This window comes from Salvelinus sp. IW2-2015, linkage group LG1 (assembly GCF_002910315.2).
Source record: "Salvelinus sp. IW2-2015 linkage group LG1, ASM291031v2, whole genome shotgun sequence".
NCBI classification, from domain to species: Eukaryota; Metazoa; Chordata; class Actinopteri; order Salmoniformes; family Salmonidae; genus Salvelinus; species Salvelinus sp. IW2-2015.
The window spans coordinates 10,987,196-11,003,977 of NC_036838.1; the positions used below are offsets into that span (position 1 = coordinate 10,987,196).

Below are 16,782 nucleotides of genomic sequence, written 5' to 3' on the forward strand. Positions count from 1 at the left end.
ATAAGACCCGTACGATATGTCAGGAACTTAGCTAACGTTCCTGATTCTAGTTACTAAGATAACAAAAACATCCTAAATTAGATACGTACTTTAGCTTTAACTTCTTTGAGGTATTTTTTTGAACAGCTTCTCACTTCTTTGTCTATCCAGTTGTCAGTTGGAACACACAGTTTACACACTTATTTGTGGTGCCCAAATTCCAAAATGACAGTTGGAACTTGTTGCTAGGCTACCAGTTACAGTGCTTTTAGCCTGCAGTTTATTCGCGCCATTATCCAGAGGCAATATCAAAATTATAGCTAGTTTCTGAAAGAATGACATGGTGTAATATTTGAGCAAGTCCTCAAATAAGCATCAGAAATGTTCCTTATTTAGCATAGTAAAATGCATATCAAGATCCTGATATGGACCTCAGTCAAGAGCATATGCATTGTATGTACTGAGAAAATATGCCTTGCAGGCCTACTGTCAATATTTGTCATCATATAGAGAAAATAAGATATCCACAGGCCTATCTCAGGATATCTAATGAGTCAATATCCTGCCATACCATTTATGATATCTGGTGGGTATCTAAACATTATTTGTGCGTGAAAGAAATATGGATTTCATATTCGTCAAATTATTGAGCATGTGCTTAAAGCTCAAATGCATCAGAAATCATGCTTTAGCAAATCAAGATCCAGATATGGACCTCAGCCAAAATAAGCATATCTGGAATCAATATATCTTCATATTTTGAGTGTGCTGAGAAAACAGATATGCAATGTATACAGTCAGTATTTGTCAAAACGAAGAGAGAAAATAGGATGTCACATATCTCAGGATACTCAGGATATAGTGCTTCTACACCTGCATTGCTTGCCGTTTGGGGTTTTAGGCTGGGTTTCTGTACAGCACTTCGAGATATTAGCTGATGTACGAAGGGCTATATAAACTTGATTTGATTGAATGAGTCCTTATCCGGCCATAGGAAATGTCCATGTGTGATAAGCGGCGTAATCCCAATATCATATGTCTAAAAGCCACATCTGGATTCAGACTTTTTATGGTACATATCCACAAAACTCAAAATGTACATTGGAAATGGTCTTTATTCTCTAGAATATAAATAATGTGTCATGTAAAGAGATCCCCTGATATGGACAGTAAAACGTCCAGTGCATTGGCTACGGAGAGTGTGATCACACAGTCATCGAGAACAGCTGGTTCTCTCATGCATCGTTCAGTGTTGCTTGACTCGAAGTAAGAATAGAAGGCATTTCGCTAGACTGGTAGGCTCGAATCACTAGGCAGCTCGTGGCTTGGTTTCCCTTTTTGTAATCCTTGATAGAATGCAAGCCCTACCACATCCGACGAGCATCGGAGCCGGTGTAGTAGGATTCGATCTTAGTCCTGTATTGACACTTTGCCTGTTTGATCTTTGGAAGGCGTCCCGGGATTTCTTATAAACGTGCAGATTAGTGTCCCGCTCCTAGAAAGCGGCGACTGTAGCATTTAGCTCAGTGTGGATGTTGGCTGTAATCCATGGCTTCTGATTGGGATATGTACGCATGGTCACTCTGAGGACCATAGGAGGCTGGTGGGAGGAGCTAAAGGAGGACCGGCTCCTTGTAATGGCTGGAATGGAATAAATGGAATGGTATCAAACATAAGGAAGCATATGTTTGACTCCGTTCCAATTGATTAATTCCAGCCATTACAATGAGCCTGTCCTCCTATTGCTCCTCCCACCAGCCTCCACTGGTGAGGATGTCGTTGTAGATTCACTTATTAATGAAGGCGATGACTGTGGTAAACTCTTCAATGCCATCGGATGAATCCCGAGTCCTGTAGCTCAGCATCCGCTTCATCAGACCACTTCTGTATTGAGTGCTTCACTGGAACTTCCTGATTTTAAAGTCTTGCTTGTAACCAGGAATCAGGAGGATAGAGATGTGCCAAGTGGATGGTGAGGGAGAGCTTTGTATGTGTCTCTGTGTGTGGCGTAAAGGTGATCTTTTTTTTCGCCTCTAGTTGCACCGGTGACATGCTGGTAAAAATGAGTTAAGACTGATTTCAGTTTTCCTGCATTAAAATACACCGGCCACTAGGAGCGCCACCTCTGGATGAGCATTATCTTGTTTGCTTATGGCCCTATACAGCTCGTTGAGTGTGGTTTTAGTGCCAGCCAGCATCAGTTTGTGGTGATATTTAGAATCTGTCTATTTACATAGATCATAAAAGGTGTTCCCAAGCTTTTTATAGTCCCGTACCCCTTCAAACATTCAACCTCCAGCTGCGTACCCCCTCTAGCACCAGGGTCAGCACACTCTCAAATTTAGTTTTTTGCCATGATTGTAAGCCTGCCACGCACACACACTATACAATACATTTATTAAACATAAGAATGAATGTGAGTTTTTGTCACAGCCCGGCTTGTGGGAAGTGACAAAGTGCTTTTATAGGACCAGGGCCCAAATAATAATCAATAATTTTTCTCTTTATTTAACCATCCTTACATATAAACCTTAATGGTTCATCAAATTGTGAATAACTCGCCACAGGTTAATGAAAAGGGTGTGCTTGAAAGGATACACATAACTCTGCAATGTTGTATTGGAGAGAGTCTCAGTCTTAAATCATTTTCAACACAGTCTGTGCCTGTATTTAGTTTTCATGCCAGTGAGGGCCGAGAATCCACTCTCACATAGGTACGTGGTTGCAAAGGCCATCTCTGTCTTAACAGTACGCTTTGCCAAGGCAGAATACTCTGAGCGCAGCCCTATCCAGAAATCTGGCAGTGGCTTCTGATTAAATTCAATTTTCACAGAACCGCTTGTTGCAATTTCGATGAGGCTCTTGTTCAGACATCGGTAAGTGGACTGGAGGCAGGGCAGGGCAGGGCAGGGATAACGAATCCAGTTGGTTGTGTCATCCGTTTCGGGAAAACACCTGCGTAATAGGGCATCCAACTCACTCAGGTGCTTCACTATATCACATTTGACATTGTCCGTAAGCTTGAGTTTATTTGCACACAAGAAAATCATACAATGATGGAAAGACCTGTGTCTTGTCCTTGTTAATGCAGACAGAGAAGAGCTCCAACTTCTTAAGCATAGCCTCAATTTTGTCCCGCACATTGAATATAGTTGCGGAGAGTCCCTGTAATCCTACATTCAGATCATTTAGGCGAGAAAAAACATCACCCAGATAGGCCAGTCATGTGAGAATCTCGTCATCATGCAAGCTGTCAGACAAGTGAAAATTATGGTCAGTAAAATAAACTTTAAGCTCGTTTCTCAAAAAAAAACAGCGTATGTTGTAAAAGCGTTACATTGTCGCTGCCCATATCATTGCATAGTGCAGAAAATACACAAGAGTTCAGGGGCCTTGCTTTAACAAAGTTAACCATTTTTCACTGTAGTGTCCAAAACGTCTTTCAAGCTGTCAGGCATTCCCTTAGCAGCAAGAGCCTCTCGGTGGCTGCTGCAGTGTAGGTGGATTCTGCAGTGTACCCAAGTGGTGTCGGGAGCAACTCCTTGCATGCGCGTTACTACTTCCCTATGTCTCCCTGTCATGGCTTTTGCGCCATCAGTACAGATAACATGAGCAGCAGCTATGTTTGGCTACATACCGTTAGTAGTATTCCCGCAAGAGAGTACGGGTTAATGTGATTGAATGTTCATTATTTGACATTGTGTTGTTATTTCGCTGAACACTAGATGGTTTATTTTTTATTTTTGGCAGTGAAACGAGGCTACTCAGGCGAGGGGGGGGGGAAAACTCACCCAAATGTATTTCCCCGTTGGAAAATACAAATGGACTGTTTGAAAATGTGAACGAAAAAAAAGTTTCAACAAATGCATAATTTAAAAAAATATATTTTTAATAATGTAAATCTTTTTTATTTGACGTTTTTATTTGACGTACCACAGTTTGGGAATACCTAGTCTACAGCTTATCATGGGGTATTCTCATTCAGGCGAGCAAAACCTCGACTTCCTTAATATAGATTGCGCATCAGCTTTTAACAGAGACGCACACCACCCTCCTTGAATTTACCCAACGCTGCAGTTATGTCCTGCCGTTTATATAGAAAAAAACAGCCACGACTCGGAGAAACATAGGATATTAGATTTCTTCAGATCATGTCGATATGATAGTCTCAAACGTAGCTCGTCCAGTTTTTTTCTCCAGTGATTGCACATTCGCCAATAGAACGGAGGGTAGAGGTGGTTTATCCACTCGTCGACATAGTCTCGTCAGGTATCCCACACGCCAGCCTCTATAACGCTGCCTCTTCCTTTTTTGAATGTCTGTGGTTTGGGCCTGTCCTTCGTCACTGACTCATTGAAGTAGAAATCCTCTTCCAAATCGAGGATCGTTGTTCTGATATCCAGAAGCTCTTTCGGTTATAGGAAACGATGGCGGTAACATCATGTACCAAAAAGTTAAGATCAGCAAAAAATTCTTAGAATAATAGCACAATTGGTCAGGGCCCATAAAACGGAATAGTAGTATGTGCGTTTGCACACGGGTGTGAATTTTTGTAGATAAATTTGATATCCGTAGATAGATCAACAAATCTTATGATTGTATTGACATCTTTTAAGTGATGAACACAAACTACTGTTCTATTTTTCTTATTTATATTACCTTACCAGAAGGTATTGTATTAAGTCTGATATGAAGGTAACAATTTAATGTGGATATTGGGATGACTTGTTTAAATGTTGGATGATTTACAAATGATCTCTGTGTATATCAACTTCTCTCTGACAGGGAGCATTTATCGTTGGGGGGGGTTTCCTGGTGGATTCGCTGCTTCATCATCAACTGCATCCTTTTCCTCCTGCTCTTCTTTCTCACCACGCCCGCCATCATTATCTCCACGATGGACAAGTTTAACGTCACCAAGCCTGTGGAGTATCTCAATGTAAGGAAATCTTCGATATCCCCCAATGTATTTCACTACATATCAAAGGTTTTGTCGTGGCCTGGCTGGTCTAACAGCCTCTGCTACACAGGTCCTCAGTAACGGCATGGGTTCGAATCCAGCCTTCTGCCCTTTGATACAACCTTTCTCTATCTTTTCCCACTGTCGTTCTCTCCCACTATATGTTCAATCTGAAAATACCTTTAAAATATGTATTTAAAAAAAGGCTTTGTCAACTGAAACATCTCAAATTGATTATACGTTGACATAATGAAAGAAAATGATGCACTGTGAAATTGCTAGTACGCCCTTGTACAGGGCTATTTATTCCAGCCCTAGAAATCCATATCACTGCTAGTTTTCATTTCTACTTGTTTGTTAATTGAATGTCATTGATTGACCAGAGTTAATCTGGGTTGTGTTTATTAGGGCAGTGGTTCTTAAACCCCCAGCTGTTCCATGTATTTTATATATTCCAGAGCTTGCAAACCTGATTCAACTTGTCAACAATCATCAAGCCTTTGACTAGGTCATTTAGGTGAGAGCTAGTTCAGGGTTACACAAAGATTTTGAAACGTCTGGAGATCCCCGAGGAGAGGTTTGAATAAACACTGTATTAGGGTAGACCACAAAATAACGTTTTAAATGTTTTGTAACGGAAAAGGGAAAATGACCATTGTTATTGGTGAATCCCATGTAGTCACTTTCCATTTAATTTCATGCCTTTAATGAACACAACCCTGCTTTCCCAGGTCTGATTCAGCCCTTGATTAGAGGGTAAGAATCAAAACCAGCAAAGCTTCTGACGTAATTTAATAGTCATACCCTGCCCTGCATTAGTACTTTGGTCAGAGAGAATTGTCATTGTTCTTAGCATGGTGTTATAGATTGCAGTTGGACAGAATCTAATGCTTTTTGGTACAGAGCTGAATCTGAGGGCCTTTGCGGAGCAAGGCTTTGTTGACAGTTGAGGAAATGTCTGTCTGTCTGTTCCCCTGTCATTTTTCTCCAGAACCCCATCATCACCCAGTTCTTCCCTACTTTGCTCCTGTGGGCTTTCTCTGCCCTGCTGCCCACCATCGTCTACTACTCTGCTTTCTTCGAGAAACACTGGACGAGGTACTGTTCACTTTCCTGTCCTAACTAAACTACCGGTCAAAAGTTTTAGAACACCTACTAATTCAAGGGTTTTTGTTTATTTTTACAATTTTCTACATTGTAGAATAATAGTGAAGACATCAAAACGATGAAATAACACATATGGAATCATGTAGTTACCAAAAAAGTGTTTTATATTTGAGATTCTTCAAATAGCCATCCATTGCCTTGATGACAGCTTTGCACACCCTTGGCATTCTCTCAACCAGCTTCATGAGGTAGTCACCTGGAATGCATTTCAATTAACAGGTGTGCTTTGTTAAAAGTTAATTTGTGGAATTTCTTTCCTTAATACGTTTGAGCCAATCAGTTGTGTTGTGACAAGGTAAGGGGGGAATTCAGAAGATAGCCCTATTTGGTAAAATACCAAGTCCATATAATGTCAAGAACAGCTCAAATATGCAAAGAGACATGGGCAGTCAATCCAGAAAATATCAAGAACTTTTCAAGTTTCTTAAAGTGCAGTCGTAAAAGCCTTCAACTGCTATGATGAAACTGGCTATGATGACCGCCACAGGAAAGGAAGACCCAGAGTTACCTCTGCTGCAGAGGCTAAGTTCATTAGAGTTAACTGCACCTCAGATTGCAGCCCAAATTAATGCTTCACAGAGTTCAAGTAACAGACACATCTCAACATCAACTGTTCAGAGGAGACTGTGTGAATCAGGCCTAAATACTCGAATTGCTGCAAAGAAACCACTACTAAAGGACACCAATGAGAAGAAGATACTTGCTTGGGCCAAGAAACACGAGCAATGGACATTAGACCGGGGGTTATTTGTCCTTTGGTCTGGAGTTTTGTTTCCAACTGCGGTGTCTTTGTGAGACGCGGTGTGGATGAACCGATGTATTTCCCACTGTAAAGCATGGAGGAGGAGGTGTTATGGTGACACTGTCTGTGATTTATTTAGAATTCAAGGCACACTTAACCAGCATTTCTACCACAGCATTCTGCAGTGATACGCCATCCCATCTGGTTTGCGCTTAGTGGGACTATCATTTGTTTTTCAACAGAACAATGACCCAACACACCTCCAGGCTGTGTAAGGGCTATTTTACCAACAAGGAGAGTGGTGGAGTGCTGTATTAGATGACCTGGCCTCCACAATCCCTCGACCTCAACCAAATTGAGATGGTTTGGGATGAGTCGGACCGCAGAGTGAAGGAAAAGCAGCCAACAAGTGCTCAGCATATGTGGGAACTCCTTCAAGACTGTTGGAAAAGCATTCCAGGTGAAGCTGGTTGAGAGGATGCCAAGAGTGTGCAAAGCTGTCATCAAGGCAAAGGGTGGCTATTTAAAGAATTTCACATATTTCAAAAATACACTTTTGGTTACTATATGATTCCATATGTGTTATTTCATAGATTTGATGTCTTCACTATTACTCTACAATGTAGAAAACAGTAAAAAATAAGGAAAAACCTTTGAATGATTAGGTGTTCTAAAACTTTTAACCGGTAGTGTGTATGCTTTGCAAGTTGCACCGTAGGTTAGGCCATACTGGTCCTAGGGATTTTCCAGGTCCAAATGAGTTGCTGATTTGGTGTAAAGGACAGAAATCGGCAAACACGGCGGGGACTGGAGTTGCTCTTCCCTAAATGATGAGTTATCAATCAATCAGATTTATTTTATAAAGCCCTTTTACATCAGCAAAGTGCTTTACAGATACTCAGCTTAAAACCCCAAAGATCAAGCAATGCAGAGACAGAAGCACAGTGGCTAGGAAAAACTCCCTAGGAGGCAGGATTTTGATGGACAAAATCAACATGCGCCCGATGGCAGACACACGCACGTGCCCGGTATAGTCAGCATGTTATGCACAACCAGAATGATAGGACACAGACACACGGAACTCCGACATAACCTGGGAAATATGAACAAAGGAAATCATACATTGACAGCACTTCTACCTCATGAGTCTTGCGAATGTTCATGTGCACAATAAACATCGCGCCCATTCAAAGGGTAAGAAATGGTAAGTGAAAATGTATCGTATCAAACATGAAACAGAAATGTTTAAGTGTTGCAATATACAGTACGGGAATGGAATGACGACAATGCTTGATTTTGTCCATCCACACCAAATATAAAAATGAACTCTATTTATTTGGGGACATGTCGAAAACGCATGAAATATTCATGGCCATTTAGCTAGCTAGCTTGCTGTTGCTAGCTAATTTGTCCTGGGATATAAACATTGGATTATTTTACCTGAAATACACAAGGTCCTCTACTCTGACAATTAATCCACAGATAAAAGGGTAAGCCTAATCTCTCCTCCTTCAGTCTTCTTCTTTGGACTTTATATGGTGGTTGGCAACAAACTTTAAGGTGCATTACCACCACCAACTGGACTAGTGTGGACCTCAGTTCAGCTTTCAATCACTCACGTGGGTATATGCTCCTAAAAAATTCATCAGCATTGGCACGCAAAGGTTGGCTCGCATATCTAAGTTAGTGACCAGAAATAACTTGCTGGGCAAAAACTGATTTGATTAATCTTTTTCATATTTCAGACAGGCCTAGTTTGTGTGCCTACTGGCTATACTTCTAAAGATAAGCAGATGTAACATCGCAATGCCTTCAATATTGTGGGATGAAGATTATTATGGAATGAAGTTACATTCTGGCAAATTTATTACAATATTTGTGAGGAAGAACAGGGCTACCCAGCTGGCAAAGTGGACTCTGCCGACAGGCTGCACTCCAAGGTGATGGCACGGTGCAGACAGAATATGCTTTCCATCTGATCTTGGAACCTCTGCTACAAGTAGGGCATATCATTTAGCTTGCTCTGTCTGGACTTCAGAGTAAGTAATCAGTCAATCAAATGTATTTGTAAAGCCCTTTTTACATCAGCCGATGTCACAAAGTGCTATACAGAAACCCAGCCTAAAACCCCAAACAACAAGCAATGCAGATGTAGCCTTGCACAAGCTTATGCGAGCCGTAGCGGCTCATAGGGTAGGAGCCGATCTCCTGTTTCTGTAGCGCGAGTCTGGACAGGACGCTAGTCTAGCACAGGGCCTACCCTCAATCTACAGCATCTTAATGCTGAGTGCCAAGCAGAGACGCATCAGGTCCCATTTTTACACTCTTTGGTTTAACTCAGCCAGGGATTGAACTCACAACCTTCCAATCTCAGGTCAGACACTAACCACAAGCCAACTGCGTTGACTCCAGAGTAGTGACATGATATAGCCCTTGTTGATATTGGCTACTAAAATGAATGACCTTCCGATCCAAATGCAGGTGTAAAGAGCAGTTTATGCGTCACCGTTTATGGCTGTAATGACAGGCTACACTTGTGGCGCGATTGTGGATGTATGTTTACGTGTGCATGCATGTGTGTGCGTGAGGGGTTGCACCACACCTTTTTGAGGGTCGCTGTTCAAAAAGTTTGAAAACCACTGGGATGATAGTGGCAAAAAACAGTTGGGTAGGATATAGTAATGGTAGGCTTCAGTATTTCTTACAATCTTCTTTTTTTACTGGAATTGTGTTGGTAATTGATAATAGTGCAGCATTTATTCCAGTTCAAAATAGTTCATCAAAATACTTTCCCCTCATCTTGTAATAATTGCTCAAAAAGTCTGTGACCGCAGAGAAGCTATTTTTGTTTCTTTTTAATCATTTTATTTTAAACAATCACAGTAAGTTACTTAATTGTTACCCAGAAATGATTTGGTATTGAGATAAAAACGACTGCATTGGATGTTTAAGAGTACATGTGTCCATTAAAGTTATGTTCTGAGAGATCTTTAATTCCAACAGCTCTTTGTGCAGATGTGATGTTGACAGTTGGGAATCACCAAAATATATGGGAGGGGTTTCTTTCAGTTGACCTATGTTATTTCCACTTGATTTTGGGTTTTCTAAAGATCACACACACTTAAATTAGTATAATTGTAGAGATGAGGACAACTACTTTGATTACCGATGGCTTTCTGGCGCTCGCGGCTGCCGGGGCATCACCCAAGTGGGTAATACAAATTAGTAGTGAAGAGGAGTAGCTACCTACAGAGTCCACAAGGAGAGGCTGCGGACGTCGGGGACAGCGAGGTGTGCTGATGGCTGCGGACCTGTCTCTGACTCTTGATAAAACCAATGAGCTCCCTGGCTGTGACTGTGACCAAGATGCTCCCTCCTCCCTCCACCGCTCAGACCATTCTACCTCCCTTCTTGCCTCAACTCCCTGACATTTTGATTTTAAATTTGTTGTATCTTATTAATTTAAATTTGTTTCTTGTGTATGTTACTGTAATTCATCTTTTAACTGCCATAGTATACATGAAGCTAAATTAAATAGACCATTATCATCATGTAAGTGATTTAATGCTCCTTCAGTGACATTGGCCTTTTTCTCTTTTTTTTTATGCCAGGTCGGGGGAGAACCGGACCACCATGCACAAGTGCTACACCTTCCTCATCTTCATGGTCCTCTTGCTGCCTTCACTGGGTCTTAGCAGGTACATGTTAAACTATGTTTTAAAGTCGCAAAACATTTCATGCAGGTCGTTGGTTATTTCAACTAAGGTAATATGCCCCTTACTTTTTTAACTAATATCCCTTATGAAATCCCTTAAAGACATGCTCTGGAACTTTGGCATCTACTAACTATTTTTTTTTTAAACCTACCGCTTTGGATGTGTCAATGTGTAGTTTTTGCGTAATCGATGAGCAGAATTACTGTGTTCCCTCAATTAGCCACTAAATCTCTAGTATGAAAGCGACTGTTTTTCTGGAAACTGTGCTGCGGCATTTTCCCCAAATTTTCCCTCACGTGGGTCAGTCCCCTAGCAATTCGACTTTTGCCAATGAGTTTCAGCCATTCGCCATTTGAGTGACAGCGAGCAAGAGAGTGCAATGACATGGTGCACATACAGTGGGGAGAACAAGTATTTGATACACTGCCGATTTTGCAGGTTTTCCTACTTACAAAGCATGTAGAGGTCTGTAATTTTTATCATAGGTACACTTCAACTGTGAGAGACGGAATCTAAAACAAAAATCCAGAAAATCACATTGTATGATTTTTAAATAATTAATTTGCATTTTATTGCATGACATAAGTATTTGATCCCTACACAGTAGATTGGCTCTCACGACTGTTAGTTTTTCTTTAAGAAGCCCTCTGTTCTCACATTACTCTGTATTAACTGCACCTGTTTGAACTCGTTACCTGTATAAAGACACTGTCCACACTCAATCAAACAGATTCCAACCTCTCCACAATGGCAAGACAGAGAGCTGTGTAAGGACATCAGGGATAAAATTGTAGACCTGCACAGGCTGGGATGGCTACAGGACAATAGGCAAGCAGCTTGGTGAGAAGGAACAACTGTTGGCGAATTATTAGAAATGGAAGATCAAGATGAGGTCAATCACCCTCGTTCTGGGGCTCCATGCAAATTTCACTCGTGGGGCATCAATGATCATGAGGAAGGTTGAGGGATGCCCAGAACTACACGCAGGACCTGGTCTGACCTGAAGAGAGCTGGGCACAGTCTCAAAGAAACCATTAGTAAAGACTACGCCGTCATGGTTAAAATCCTGCAGCGCACGCAAGGTCCCCCTGCTTAAGCCAGTGCATGTCCAGGCCTGTCTGAAGTTTGCCAATGACCATCTGGATGATCCGAGGAGGATGGGAGAAGGTCATTGTGGTCTGATGAGACAAAAATAGAGCTTTGGGTCTAATCCACTCGCCGTGTTTGGAGGAAGAAGAAGTATGAGTACAACCCCAAGAACACCATCCCAACCGTGAAGCATGGAGGTGGAAACATCATTCTTTGGGGAGCTTTTCTGCAAAGGGGAAGGACAACTGCACCGTATTGAGGGGAGGATGGATGGGCCATGTATCGCGAGATTTGGACAACACCCTTCCTCAGTAAGAGCATTGAAGATGGGTCGTGGTGGGTCTTCCAGCATGACAACGACCGAAAACACAGCCATGGCAATAAGGAGTGGCTCCGTAAGAAGCATCTCAAGGCTGGAGTGGCCTAGCCAGTTCTCCAGACTGAACAATAGAAAATTTTGGAGGGAGCTGAAAGTCGTTTGCCCAGCACAGCCCCGAAACTGAAGGATCTGGAGAAGATCTGTAGGGAGGAGTGGGCCAAATCCTGCTGCATGTGTGTGCAAACCTAGTCAAGAACTACAGGAAACGTATGATTCTTGTAATTGCAAAACAAGGTTTCTGTACCAAATATTAAGTTCTTTTGCTTTCTGATGTATAATATCTTATGTCATGCATAAAATGCAAATTAATTACTTAAAATCAATACAATGTGATTTTCTGGATTTTTGTTTTAGATTCCGTCTCTCATAGTTGAAGTGTACCTATGATAAAAATTACAGACCTCTACATGCTTTGTAAGTAGGAAAACCTGCAAAATCGGCAGTGTATCAAATACTTGTTCTCCCCACTGTATCTGCACTTATGTGACGTAGTACGCAGTTTTCGGGGGTCCATTTATGGCTCGTGAGCGCTACTTTGAGAACTACTGGCTAAAAAGTTTGCAAAAGTCCTGGACAATGTCATTAATTACCCCAAAAACCTGTTGCTATATTTCTTATGCTATCATGGAAGGCTTTTTGAAATATAACTGTACATGAAATCGTAAATGTAAGGGCAAATCTTATACCTGGCACCTGGAAAGAGATTTAGAGGTTTAGCCGTAGAAATCAGCAGGTGAAATACAGTAGTTTTCCTTGGCCCTAAGTAGGAAGTTACAGTGCCTGGCTGTGCAAGTCCACCTTGGCCCAAATGCCTTGTGGAGATCGGTCTTGCTCTGTTTTTGCCAAATTAGTTTATCAAATAAGTGGCACATGAATAATCAACCAATATCTGCCTACAGATTTCAACCAAATTATGACCCGCCCAGGAAAGCTAATTTGATTTCATTTTTTTGTTGTTGCTTTTAATACAGTTTGGATGTCTTCTTCCGCTGGCTGTTTGATAAGAAATTCCTTGCTGACGCCACTGTCAGATTTGAGTAAGTATTTATATTTTTATAAAAGAGGTATGTAGTTAAGATTTATTGCTGGTATTTGCCTGGTATTATGGGGAAAATATGTAGTACTTCCTGGTACTGTACTTTCAACACAATTGCTAATTACCTGGTACATAACAGCGTTTCTCTCAATGAAACCAAAGCATAATTACTGTGTGATTTGTCAGGCCATTACTCGTAAATACCAGTGAAATGTATTTACAGTACTATGGTAAATGCTATCTAATCACACTGGTGGTGCCTCCCCCTGTTTAAGGTGTGTCTTCCTCCCTGACAACGGAGCCTTCTTTGTCAACTATGTCATCGCCTCAGCGTTTATCGGTAACGCCATGGACCTGCTGCGGATTCCAGGCTTGCTCATGTATATGATCCGACTGTCCCTGGCCCGTTCCTCTGCAGAGAGGCGCAACGTAAAGAGGGTAAGAGTCCTTAAGGAATATATTGCCGCTGCCGTGCTCAAGTTCAATTGACTTTTCAATGCTGAATGTTTTCGTGTCTACAGCATCAAGCGTTTGAATTCCAGTTTGGAGCGGCCTACGCCTGGATGATGTCCGTCTTCACTGTAGTTATGACATACAGCATCACCTGTCCAATCATCGTCCCCTTTGGTGAGTCAGCCCACCTCTCCCCAGAGAGGAAAGGGGTAAGAGGGAGAGAGGGGGGAGATTTGTTTTCTCACCTATCTACACATAGTACACCATAATGACAAAGTGAAAACATGTTTTCAATTTTTTTTGCAAATGTATGGAAAATGAAATAGATAAATTGTAGAAGCACCTTTGGCAGCGATTACAGCTGTGAGTCTTTCTGGGTAAGTCTCTAAGAGCTTTCAACACCTGGATTGTGCAATATTTGCCCATTATTCTTTTCAAAATTCTTCAAGCTCTGTCAAATTGGTTGTAGTCAGTTCTGCTCTGACATCGCTCGTCCATATATAGTCTTAATTATTTCCTACTTAGATTTGTGTGTATTGGGTATATGTTGTTAGGTATTACCGTTTTCAGGTCTTGCCATAGATTTTCAAGTAGATTTAAGTCAAAACTGTAACACGGCCACTCAGGAACATTCACTGTCTTTTTGGTAAACACCTGCAGTGTAGATTTGGCCTTGTGTTTTAGGTTATTGTCCTGCTGAAAGTTAATTCATCTCCTACTGTCTGGTGGAAAGCAGACTGAATCAGCTTTTCCTTTAGGATTTCCCCTGTGCTTAGCTCCATCCCGATTTATTTTTTTATCCTGAAAAACTCCAGTCCTTAATGATTACAAGCATACACATAACATGACGCTGCCACCACTATGCTTGAAAATATGGAGATTGGAACTCGGTAATGTGTTATGTTTGGGGCAAATCCAATACAACACTTTGTATTCAGGACAGATAGATCAGATAGTCATAAAAAAATTGTTAAGCACTATTATTGCACACAGTCCATGGAATGTATTATGTGACTTGATAAGCAAATATTTATTCCAGAATTTATTTAGGCTTGCCATAACAAAGTGGTTGAATACTTATTGACTCATGACATTTCAGCTTCATTCATTCATTTTTTATTTGTAAAAATTTCTAAAAATATAATTCCACTTTGATATTATGGGGTATTGTGTGTAGGCCAGTGACACAAAATGTAAGTTTTATAAATTTTATACACTGGCTGTAACACAACAAACTAATGTGACCCCACTGTGAAAAGGGGAGATTTTCACGACCCCCACAAGTGTCACGGGTCTGAAGGTAACCGGTACGGGTTTAAAAAAGGAATGGAAGCATGGAGGTAGTTTTGTGCCTACCTCCAAAAAGTTAAATATGTGTAAATCCTGAGCTGTCTTGATCTCCTAGATAAAGGACAGACGCTTCAAAACCTTATTTCTTATGATTGATTTGACTGTCTTTTTTGCCAATTATTCAATGCATTTCTATGGGCTATAGTAATAAAGGCCAAATTCCCTATTTTATCAAATCATTTTTCTATATTTTTTTATATACTTTAAGGGGTCATAAAATTCAAAATCAAATAGCTAAATGATTTATGGTACGACCAGTGACAAAAAATCGCAATAATTTTTATATTCAGGCTGTAACACAACAAAATGTGGAAAAAGTAAAGGGGTGTGAATACTTTCTGAAGGCACTGCACTTGGAAAGACAGGCCAACACCAGCGAAGATGGGAGTGTCTGCAGTGAAAATAATTGTTTTTGTTAAATATAAGTTCATAGTGATACATAAGTAATATGTGTAGTAAAAATGCTTTTCAATGTAATATTAAGCATATTTCAATTACATTTTGACCCATTTCGTGTATTTGACATTGTGTTGGTTTGGATGTGGACGCCTTAAGTCTGCTTCTCCTCTGGTAAAATGTCTCCTCCTACTGTCTGCTTGGTAGTACTGAAAGACTCATTGTCGGCTCATGAGTTGCAGAGGAGCAACAGGAAGGGAGAGGTGGCTAGAATGGCACCAGCAAGGCACCCAATCACATTGCCTGTTCAGAAGATAACCTTCTCGCAGTGTTGCCCTGCAAGGTCACTGCTAATTTATGAGAAATGTGGTGTTGTCTGGTTTGATTTAGTCCCAGAAGGTGACACAATAATACTGTTGCGCTTCCACATATCGAATTTGGACCGTGATTGTGCAGTATTACTCCTGCTTTGGCAGCATTTGATGTCCTCCAAGATGATAATTTGTTTTGATATTATTGTATTTGATGCTCCCAGAATTTGACATCTATTCACTCACGATCATCTGTCTTGTATCATTTATCCATTCCGAATCCTAATATATTGATATGAATTTCATATAGATAAATCTAATATACACTGAGTGTACAAAACAGTAGGAACAGCTTAAATTCGCCGGGGCATGGACTCTACAAGGTGTCAAGCATTCCACATGTTGACTCCAATGCTTCCCACAGTTGTCAAGTTGGCTCAATGTCCTTTGGGTGGTGGACCATTCTTGATACACACAGGAAACCATTGAGCGTGAAAAGCCAGTGCACCTGGCACCTACTACCATACCCCTCTGAATGGCACACATACACAATCCATGTCTCAATTTTCTCAAGGCTTAAAAATATATATTTTTTTACCTACAATGGGGCAAAAAAGTATTTAGTCAGCCACCAATTGTGCAAGTAATTTTCATCATAGGTACACTTCAACTATGACAGACAAAATGAGAGAAAAAAATCCAGAAAATCACATTGTAGGATTTTTTATGAATTTATTTGCAAATTATGGTGGAAAATAAGTATTTGGTCACCAACAAACAAGCAAGATTTCTGGCTCTCACAGACCTGTAACTTCTTCTTTAAGAGGCTCCTCTGTCCTCCACTCGTTACCTGTATTAATGGCACCTGTTTGAACTTGTTATCAGTGATTAAAAACACCTGTGCCACAAACCTCGAAACAGTCAGACACTCCAACTCCACTATGGCCAAGACCAAAGAGCTGTTCAAAGGACACCAGAACAAAATTGTAGACCTGCACCAGCGTGGAAGACTGAATCTGCAATAGGTAAGCAGCTTGGTTTGAAGAAATCAACTGTGGAGGCAATTATTAGGAAATGGAAGACATACAAACCACTGATAATCTCCCTCGAGCTGGGACTCCACGCAAGATCTCACCCCATGGGGTCAAAATGATCACAAGAACGGTGAGAAAAAATCCCAGAACACACAGGGGGACCTAGTGAA

General features: G+C 41.0%; 1 protein-coding gene across 6 annotated transcripts in view; it reads left to right on the forward strand.

Moving 5' to 3' along the window:
• The window catches only part of tmem63ba (transmembrane protein 63Ba), a 96,899-nt gene that overhangs the window by 69,755 nt on the left and 10,362 nt on the right, over positions 1-16,782 (forward strand). For all 6 annotated transcript variants that reach the window (XM_023983023.2, XM_023983041.2, XM_023983035.2 and 3 more), the window contains 6 exons: positions 4,765-4,918; positions 5,931-6,037; positions 10,460-10,546; positions 13,004-13,069; positions 13,344-13,506; positions 13,590-13,695. In XM_023983023.2, coding sequence (XP_023838791.1) covers positions 4,765-4,918; positions 5,931-6,037; positions 10,460-10,546; positions 13,004-13,069; positions 13,344-13,506; positions 13,590-13,695 — 683 coding nt within the window. The remainder of the gene's footprint in view (positions 1-4,764; positions 4,919-5,930; positions 6,038-10,459; positions 10,547-13,003; positions 13,070-13,343; positions 13,507-13,589; positions 13,696-16,782) is intronic.